Source organism: Notolepis coatsorum (assembly GCF_963971535.1).
Source record: "Notolepis coatsorum genome assembly, chromosome: 8".
Lineage (NCBI taxonomy): Eukaryota > Metazoa > Chordata > Actinopteri > Aulopiformes > Paralepididae > Notolepis > Notolepis coatsorum.
In genome coordinates, this window is record NC_140172.1 from 26,829,600 (window position 1) to 26,840,421 (window position 10,822).

General features: G+C 47.0%; 1 protein-coding gene across 2 annotated transcripts in view; it reads right to left on the reverse strand.

Moving 5' to 3' along the window:
• The window catches only part of trpv1 (transient receptor potential cation channel, subfamily V, member 1), a 49,801-nt gene that overhangs the window by 18,357 nt on the left and 20,622 nt on the right, over nt 1–10,822 (reverse strand). For both annotated transcript variants that reach the window (XM_084320682.1, XM_084320681.1), the window contains 2 exons: nt 2,902–2,968; nt 897–1,225 (listed from right to left, as the gene is read on the reverse strand). In XM_084320682.1, the coding sequence (XP_084176808.1) occupies nt 897–1,225; nt 2,902–2,968 (396 nt within the window). The remainder of the gene's footprint in view (nt 1–896; nt 1,226–2,901; nt 2,969–10,822) is intronic.

Genomic DNA, 10,822 nt, shown 5'->3' on the forward strand with positions numbered 1-10,822 from the left:
GAGATATGGTTAAGGTGAATTGGGAGAGATGGTTAAGGTGAATTGGGAGAGATGGTTAAGGTGAAGTGAGAGATATGGTTAAGGTGAATTGGGAGAGATGGTTAAGGTGAATTGGGAGAGATGGTTAAGGTGAACTGAGAGATATGGTTAAGGTGAACTGAGAGATAAGGGTTAAGGTGAATCAGACTCACTGGAGCAGTCTTTGGGAGAGTAGCTCACATTCACAAATATCTATTGAACTTTCTTAGACCACCAACATATTTAAATTCTCAATTTGGGGTAGTGTTCCCCTTTAAACTGGCCAAAGAACAATGCTGATTTATTTTGCACATAATCTCAAACATATCCCCAAAACAGCTGTGCACACATTCATTTGAGTAATTTGTGAATAAGTGAGTAAGTCTGCACGTTTACATTGCACTACTTTTATTGTCTTTTATACCTATTCTTATGTCTGCAATTTATGCATTGTTTTTTATTCTGTCAATGTGTGTGCTGATTTGATGCCTATGTTAATTTTATACGAATTGATGTGGGGCACTCTGGACTGCGGTATAGATAGTTATTAATATTTATTATCGTTATATTGTAGAAATGTGTGCATTGAAATGTCTGTAAAGTCTCGACGACACTGAAAATTACCTCAATTGTCTTTTCAAGAATAAACTCAAATGACTCTCAATAACCGTGAGACTAAATTAATGTGTGCAAAACTGTCTAGAGCTCTGGGACATTATGTGAATGAGATTATGTGAAAAACAGAACCAGCATTGTTTCGGGGTGAAGTGTCCCTTTTAAAAGCAAACACACGGCCACTTGTTTAAACTCTCCACCCCTAAAAAGAAAAACCACCATCCAGCGTCACCAGGGCTGCTTCTGCTGTGTCTCTCTGTCACCTGGAGCTTCCAGATGCTGGTGCTCTCCTTGGAGATCTGCTCCACCGTGCGGCTCATGAGGGCGATGAGCATGTTGAGCAGCAGGATGTAGGTGAGCACGATGTAGCTGATGAGGAGCACGTAGAACACCTCCTTGTACTGGTACTTCTCCGTGAACTCCAGGTCTCCCATGCCGATGGTGAACTTGAAGAGCTCCAGGGTGGTGAAGGAGATGTTCCTGTAAGTGGGTCTCTGGCACGGCTCCTCCTCTGCGATGTAAAAGCCTATGCGGCCCTCCTTGCTTGTCGTGTCGTTTCTCGACGGGGGCTCGATGAGCAGGGTCACCACCGCTGTAGCGTGAGAGGGGGAAGAGTGAGACTGTCACGTAGAGGTGCATAGAGTGAGCACTTCTGAAACATTATTTACCTCATGGCCAGGGGTGTAAAGTACTTGAGTAATTGTACTTCGTTACAATACTTAAGTACTGTTTTTGGGGATTTGTACTTTACTTGAGTATTATTAGGTTTGTATACTTGTACTTTCACTCAATTACATTTCAGAGAGAAAAAAAATACTTTTTACTCCTTACATTTAAAATGCAGACCTACCAAGTATAAAGTACAATTCTCGCAGGTCCAACTATTTTAATTAGTATATTTGTTTCTCTGGCCGAACTAACGTTAACGTTATAAATCCTGCGGCCGCACAAAAACAGCCAATCAAATCCCCATCAATGGAAAATGAACCCGCCCATACCCATGCTGATTGGTCCTTGTGCAAGACTAGAAAGCGGGGATATTTTATTAAACACCTGCTATCAGAAGAATAGACCGTCAGAGTGACAAGCTACAGAAGATGGCCACAAACAATAGTTGGCCTACGAGTGATGAAGAGGACGAAACGGAACATTTCATTGCCCCGGAATAGAAACTTTTTTACTTTTACTCAAGTGTGTTTTTAGCCAGATACTCTGGCTTTTACTTGAGTACAATTTTGAGACAGTACCCATGCTTTCACTTAAGTATAATTTCTGGGTACTTTTTACACCCCTGAGTGTCACGTAGAGGTGTACTGTATAAAGTGAGCAAGTGAAAAAAATTTGGGTCAGATGATCTTCTTCTAAACATGTGTAGGGGGCGATTGTTCTCGTGTATACCGCCACCTAGAGGCTCTGATTTATTCGGTAATGAGGTTACTGAGCCCCATCACTCTTTCCAAGTGGCAGTAATGTGTCATCTCAAATGAGGAAGAAGCGGTATATAAAACAGGTGGAGTTTTCAGAAATTGCATGTAATGGCGCGGTAACAGTGGGAACACTTTGGCTGATTTGCATACTGGGGAGTTCACACTCTCTTATGGAATAGCAGTAGCGCCAGGCAGCTAATGGACATGGATCATGTGTATATGTTTTCAGAAGTATCACTGCTTTATAAGATTAGGACATTTTGACAAAACCTTTACATATGATACACAACTTACACAAGTGTACACTTTCATTCAATTCCTGAGCCTCTGACTGACATTTGTTTTCAATGACCTACAGTATAGCGTCAAACAAGTATGGGAGAGACTAAATGGCCCTGACCAGGCATAACCAGCTGGCCATGACATAATTCAGCTTTCACACAAATACACACACAAAATAACTAAATAACCCCTATTATTAGGTAGATGTGTTGGGCTTGTGTGCATTCGATAATTTATTTACTTCATTCAAACCATTATTTATTCTCAAAAGGGACAATTGAGGTCACCCTCGTTTTCAATGTTGTAGAGACTTAGACATTTAATCCATACATTTATTTTTACAATATAATAATAATAACTATCTATATAGCACCTTTAACACATGGACCACAGCCTAAAGTGCCCCACAACAAATAGAACATAAAATGAACATGGGCATAAAATTGTTGACAGAATAAAAGCAATGCATAAAGTGCAGACATAAGAATAAATATAAAAGACAATAAAAGTAGTGACTACGTAGAACGTGCAGAGATAGGAATAGGCATAAAATAAGTACCTGCTGAAAATCCAATGAGGAACACGACGTAGACAAAGAGAAAACGCAGGATATCACTGAGGATCATCTACAGAGAGAGAAGAGAAGCAGAGGGAGAGTTCAGGGAAGCTCAGTGGATCAGAGTTTAAGCGGCACTTCACCAAAAAAAACTATGCTGATTTATTTTGCACATAATCACACGTCCAAAAACTCTAAACAGGTTTAAACACATTCATTTAATTTGATAGTTATTGAGTAAATGAGTTTGAATATGGCCACCAGTGATGTCAACGGGGACATTGAATCTGTGTTGTGTTTAATTACAGCTCCATGAAATGAGATGAAAAGATAGCAATACCTTGTCTTATAGGGACTGCTACCTTATCATTTAATGTAGCTGTAATTAACACAACACAGGGATTCAATGTCCCCGGTGACATCACAGTTTTTAGATTTGTGTGAGATTATGTGCAAAATAAATCAGCATTGTTTTTTGGTGAAGTGCCCCTTGGACTGCCAGTCACATACATGCCCTTTTATTATAAAGAACCTGGGAGGACTAACCCCTTGGATCAAATCTGAGGTCACTAGTCTCTGGGTTATCATAGATTCAGAACTGAACTTCAATTATCATATTAACAAAGTGACCAAAACATCGTTCTTCCATCTCAGAAATATAGCAAAAGTACGACCATTTATTAATCAAAACAATGCTGAGAAGCTAATTCATGCATTCATATCTAGCCGGTTAGACTACTGTAATGCACTTTTTACAGGTCTCCCTAAGAAAACCACAGAGAGGCTTCAGCTAATCCAAAACTCTGCAGCCCGACTGCTTACTAGAACCAAAAGGAGAGAGCACATTAGTCCAGTCTTAGCTGCTCTACACTGGCTTCCTGTAACATTTAGAATTTAAGGTCCTTCTCCTTACATACAAAGCTCTAAATGGACCTAGCTACATCGCCAACACTCTAATAAATTACAGGCCAGCAAGAACACTGCGATCATCAGATGCTGGACTACTAGAGGCTCCCAGAAACAGTCAAAAGAGGATCGGTAATGCAGCCTTTATCAACTATGCCCCAAAACTATGGAACAAACTACCCCAAAACATCAGGGAAGCCAACTCGCTAGACATCTTCAAAAGATAGCTTAAAACCTATCTCTTTGCTCAGGCATTTAAATGAAACATCAGGGATATCCTGACACAAATTGTACTTTACCTGCACTATTCTTACCCTACCTACACTTCATATCAAATTCATGTGTCGGTTCTATGCACTGTAATTTTAAGAGCACTGCTCTGTTGTAATTCAAAACTATTTTATCACACTTTTTACTTCTTACTGATGCACTGCTCTGTTGTATGTTAAATACCCTGTTGTATGTCCGTTCTATTTTATAATTTTTTGCCTATTTTTAAACTGAATCCAACTGCACTTTGTTTTTACTCTGTCTATTCTATTTTTATAATTTGTGTTGTGAAGGGCCAGATTAAACTGAATATATATATATGTATCGTTTGATATACTTTGTATATTATTTATATATATACACGGAATATCCCTTTACCTGCGTACAGACCAGAGTAATATTCGCTCTCCTATTGGACAGCGCCCCCAGGCGCCAATGCGCAAGCCCCCAACGGCAAGTTCAAAGACAACTGCAGGCATGTCAGAACATGCCCAGAGTCAGCGTAGTAATACGAGACAAGGACTGAGGTTGGGACTAGATATTCACTTAAGTATAAATACGGCGCAGGTGTAAACAGCAGTACCTTACCTAAACCTTACCCACCTTCACCACAAGTCAACGTGCAGTGAAGTAAGCAACCTTGCGTCTAAATAGAGCATTGAGAACCGCGTGCAAATAGAATGTTAAAGTGTCAGAGTTTAATGAAGTAACATTGAGTTCGACTTAATCTAATGTGAAGTCAATAGTCGATCATTTATTGTATATCGTGCGGCCACAGTTCTTCCGTGTGTAGCATTACCCATCGGTTCGTTGTGTCTTTAGCTAGTGCACTTATCCAGGCTGTGTGGCCTAAATACGTCGCCCACACCCGAGGAGTCCTAGGCGAGAACCGTTGGACATGTACACAGGAGAATCGGCGCCGGCGATTGCAGAACCATTCCTGGTTGGATTATATTGATTTGGGACGTGACTACCGGAGAAGAGCACCGTTGATTTCCACTATCGTTTGGGATTTAACCTCGTGAGGATTACCACTCGGGCCTGCCTCGTGGACGGGGCTGGCTAGCTGTCATCAATGCTGTCGAGCATCTTGGATTACAACTATTGCTTTTGTCTGCTGATCAAGGGAGTACAAGCACCGACTCCTGTACCTGGAGTCTCTTTATTCCCCATTGAATCAGACGGAGTACCCGAACATTCCTCTACCCTCCAGGCCTTACACCCAGGAGGGAACCCATTGTCTCCAGTTGGTACCAGTATTGCCCTATATAATTGCTACTATACAACAGGTGGCGTCAGCTTAGACCCATCGTAGGATTCCTGCTATTCTTAGTGACTTATGCTCTTGACTGACTTTACGTATATTCTTCGCCATACAAGCGCGACCCTAATTCTCATTCTGTAACCTAACGTTGCCTAATAATAATAAATTACCCTCCAATAGTATTTCTGTGTCAATGCCGTGTTCTTGTGGGTGTTCACCATCTATATTTGATGTACTGTCTGGCCAGTAATTAAAGTACATAACTAGCAGTGGTTTAATCTATCACAATCTTTAATACAGTCAGGGTTTTGTAACCCCTCAGTTACAATTGGTCCTTCGAGCCGGAGGGTATCAGTGTAATATTTAATATAATATTAATATTAACCATGGCCAGCGGTGAACACTCCCCAAGCGGCTCCCCAAAGCTAGAACGCCCGCAGCGCAAACGTCAGCCACCTCCATATCTGGAGGAATTCGCTTTCGTTCTACCCCCTAGCTTATCTAAACAGATGTTAAATACGGATAAAGCGGATAGTCAAAGCATGTCCAATCCTATCGACTTGGCGACCCTGCCAGTAGAGACCCCAGTGGGTTCAGACCAAACTGACTCAGCTCACGGGGGGGACCAGGTGGGACATGACATGACTATACCTCCAGACAGCGTCACCGGGATAGACCCCGGAGCGCTCCAGGATAAAGAAAGCGCTCCAGGGATAGAACCCGACACACAACCAAGTGAAGAGAACCGCGCCCAGGAGATAGACCTCGGAGCGCGCCAGGAGAACAGATCTCCAACAAGCCCTGTCAGCACCCGATCACCTCCGCCAGTGTCATCCCCCAGCGAGGCGGACCAGAGACTGGCGCAAGCCTTGATCGCCACACTGACAGCCTCCACCGAAAGAGACCGACTTCAGGGTGAACGCGACCGGCTTCAAGCAAAGACGCTTAGTGAGCGCGAACACTCCGCCACGGAAAGAGAGCGCCTCCACGCGCAACTCCAAGCGCAAGCCCTTAGTGAGCGCGAACACTCTGCCATGGAACGAGAGCGCCTCCAGGCTCAACAGATGAGCGAGCGCGAACAACGAGAGCGCCTCCAGGCGCAACAATTAAGCGAGCGTGAACACTCTGTAGCGGAACGAGAGCGCCTTCACGCGCAACTCCAAGCGCAAGCCCTTAGTGAGCGCGAACACTCTGCAACCGAACGAGAGCGCTTCCAGGCGCAACAAAGGAGTGAGGACGACCGCATAAGACTGGAGGAGAGGCGCCTTCAGACGGAAGAGAACATCGAACGAGACCGCGCCAATGCACAGCGCGACGCCGCCAATGCCCAGCGCGAAGCAGAGCGCGACAGGCTGCAGGCGCAGATGATAGAACAATTGATTGCCAGGGCGACACCCCCTCTCTCCGCACGGAGCTCCCGGAGATCATCACGACAAGGGTCTAGGGCACCTTCCCCTACCCGACAAAGCGACCCGGGACCCGGCCAACAGGAGGAACCTGTCTACGTCTCCGACCCCCCTCCCCGACCGGTCCATACGAGACCCAGCCAACGGGAAGAACCGGCCTACGTCGCCAAGAGACTGACTAGAAGACTCCAGGACCTAGAAGAGGAAGAGGAAGAGGAGGAATGTCAAGCCCACCAGCAGCAACGTACTCTGGACCAAGAGGCCCAGTACAGCCCCGACTTCAGCCCCGAGTCACTGCACTACAAACCCCCGACCCAATTCACGGGTGAGTTTGACGTACAGTCAGCACCGAGGAACAGCACCTGGGGACCCGGCCTCTGGTACCCACCAAGTACTAACCCACGACCACACGTACGGGGAGACTCGCCCAGGAGGCCTCTTCCCCTACGCTCACCAATGTGCCAGCCATCCATGGCATCGTACCTTGGCACACCGACGTTCCCCGAGTTTACGCGCGAGGACAGAGCACAGTACACGGAATTACGCATGTGTTTGGAGACTATGATGTCCGACGTCCCCGACGAGTCGTACAAATATGCCATCCTCCTCAAGCATCTCAAGGTGCCCAGAGCGCATAACATAGCGCTGGCATATTCCAACTCAAGCACCCCATACTCCGCGGCTCTAGTGGCCCTCGACCAGCGTTATGGACGCATATGGGATTACGTGATCCAAGAAATACGGGATATCGACCGCCTCCCCCCAGCCAAAGACAATAGAGCACTGGATGACCTCTCTATCAAGGTACAATCCCTCGTGGGGATGCTGGGGTCCCAAAAGGAGAAGGGGAGACATGAACTGTATGCAAATTCTAACGTGGAGCGGATACTGGAGAAGCTCCCTCCAGCCCGTCAAGAGCGTTTTCGGCGGCAGAGAGACCACCGCGACCCCAACGGCCCAGAAGCATCCCTCCTAGACCTAGCTGATTTCCTCGCCAGGGAGGTCAGCAGTCTACGACTGGACACATTCGTGTGGAGTGACTCTAGCCCTAGAGATGGACCGCGGAGGTTCAATGACAACCGCCGGTCCGTGACAGTTATGCACCAAGCCGAGGTTGAGCCACGACAGACGAGCCACAACACCCACGTCAAGGAGAAGTGGAAGGCTGTCTGTCAGTACTGTGAAAATGAACATTGGCTGTCTCAATGTGACACCTTCAAGAGGCTGACCGCTGACGAGGTGAGTCAGTGGATCAAAGCAAACCGCCGCTGCTTCCGCTGCGCGCGCAGCCATATGGCAGCTGAGTGCCGCCTAAAGAAAAGATGCAGCAAGTGCGACGGCGCCCACCTGGAGGTCCTGCACGACAGCAACAAGCGTCCGCCAGGAAACCAAAGTGGGCCCGTCACGGTGATGTATCAGGCCGAGGCGGTGTCACCACAAACCAGTCCTGGACCCCCCCCCTGGTGTCCTGACTGCTACAGCAGACACTGGGAGTCACGGTGCTACTCGGACTACCGCGAGTCGGCACCACTACAGAAGATCCATAGACCCCCCCCCTGGTGTACTTACTGCCGCAGCGGACACTCCATGTCACGGTGTGAAGCCTACCAGAAACTGACCCCCGCCGAAATGGATCAGTGGAGTAGGATGAACACACAGGACCACACTCGCAGCGATACACTGCGCGAGGCCCACAAGAAAGGACTAGCCCGACAAGGCAACCCACCAACAGGAGTGCTCCACATAGACCAGCATAGCGGGAGCCCCCGAGTGCTCATCAAAGTGGTCAGAGTGCTCCTGAGTTACGAGGACAAGGTCCTGGACACTTACGCCGTCCTAGACGATGGGTCTGAAAAGACTCTCCTCCTCGCTTCCGCCGCAGCCCAGTTGGGCCTGCGGGGTGCCAAAGAAACAATGACAATCCGTACCATTAGAAGAGACCAGAAGACCATAAAGGGTGAAAATGTCTCCTTCACGATAGCAGCGGTCGAGCAGCCCGAGAAGCAGTATAGCATCACTAACGCCTTCACCAGCCACGACATAGGCCTGTCAAGCTACAACTACCCCATCCCACAGCTGATGGCGAAGTACGTGCACCTACGTCAACTACCTATACCGCTCATCGACGGCGCCACACCGACCCTGCTCATAGGTTCCGACTACGCGGACCTCATTCTCCCAATTGAGGCGGCCCACATCGGACCCAAAGGATGCCCAGTCGCGGTTCAGACCCGACTGGGGTGGACGCTCCAGGGCCCCCTCTACGGACTTGACAGTCAACCCACGTCTACACGCTGCCTGCACACAAAGGTGAGCGACACCGGCCACTCTCTCGTACAGCCCGTTGAGAGGCTATTGACATTAGACGAGAGGCCTGTGAGAGAACCGTGGGCCCAAGAAGAGGGAGTTCCGAACTCCACCCCCCTCAGCTGCGCTCCAAGCGACGTAGCTGACCTCGAACCCAGCACCCCAAACGACTTCTTGATGGGGCGGCCGGAACCGGCCCCTCCTCAGACGGGGTACAGACCGAACAAGAGGAACAGACGGAGGATGTGGAGACACAGCCAAGCACAGATCAACCAGTCTCAGGCCCGCTTCCTCCTAAGCTCCCTACCATCCATTCCAGCCCGTCAGAAGCGGGTCAAGGACAGGGACAACTTAAAAGTGGACACAGTCGTTATGATCATAGACCAGTCACTACCCCGAGCTGCGTGGCCGGCCGGCTGCGTAAGCAAAGTGATCACTGGTGCCGACGGAAAGGTCAGAGCGGCAGAAGTTATTGTCCAGGGGCGGACCTACACCCGACCCGTGGCGAGGCTGATAGAGTTGCCGAGGCTCCCTGACTCCCCTGATGACGACCATGACCCACTGACTTTGTAGATTGACCTACTCCTCACAACAGACATTGAGCAGTTGACTGGACTATTAATCTGTCTTCCTTTTAACTAATTAGGTGCGGACTAATTAGGAGGCGGCTGTTGTGAAGGGCCAGATTAAATTACATCGCCAACACTCTAATAAATTACAGGCCAGCAAGAACACTGCGATCATCAGATGCTGGACTACTAGAGGCTCCCAGAAACAGTCAAAAGAGGATCGGTAATGCAGCCTTTATCAACTATGCCCCAAAACTATGGAACAAACTACCCCAAAACATCAGGGAAGCCAACTCGCTAGACATCTTCAAAAGATAGCTTAAAACCTATCTCTTTGCTCAGGCATTTAAATGAAACATCAGGGATATCCTGACACAAATTGTACTTTACCTGCACTATTCTTACCCTACCTACACTTCATATCAAATTCATGTGTCGGTTCTATGCACTGTAATTTTAAGAGCACTGCTCTGTTGTAATTCAAAACTATTTTATCACACTTTTTACTTCTTACTGATGCACTGCTCTGTTGTATGTTAAATACCCTGTTGTATGTCCGTTCTATTTTATAATTTTTTGCCTATTTTTAAACTGAATCCAACTGCACTTTGTTTTTACTCTGTCTATTCTATTTTTATAATTTGTGTTGTGAAGGGCCAGATTAAACTGAATATATATATATGTATCGTTTGATATACTTTGTATATTATTTATATATATACACGGAATATCCCTTTACCTGCGTACAGACCAGAGTAATATTCGCTCTCCTATTGGACAGCGCCCCCAGGCGCCAATGCGCAAGCCCCCAACGGCAAGTTCAAAGACAACTGCAGGCATGTCAGAACATGCCCAGAGTCAGCGTAGTAATACGAGACAAGGACTGAGGTTGGGACTAGATATTCACTTAAGTATAAATACGGCGCAGGTGTAAACAGCAGTACCTTACCTAAACCTTACCCACCTTCACCACGAGTCAACGTGCAGTGAAGTAAGCAACCTTGCGTCTAAATAGAGCATTGAGAACCGCGTGCGAATAGAATGTTAAAGTGTCAGAGTTTAATGAAGTAACGTTGAGTTCGACTTAATCTAATGTGAAGTCAATAGTCGATCATTTATTGTATATCGTGCAGCCACAGTTCTTCCGTGTGTAGCATTACCCATCGGTTCGTCGTGTCTTTAGCTAGTGCACTTATCCAGGC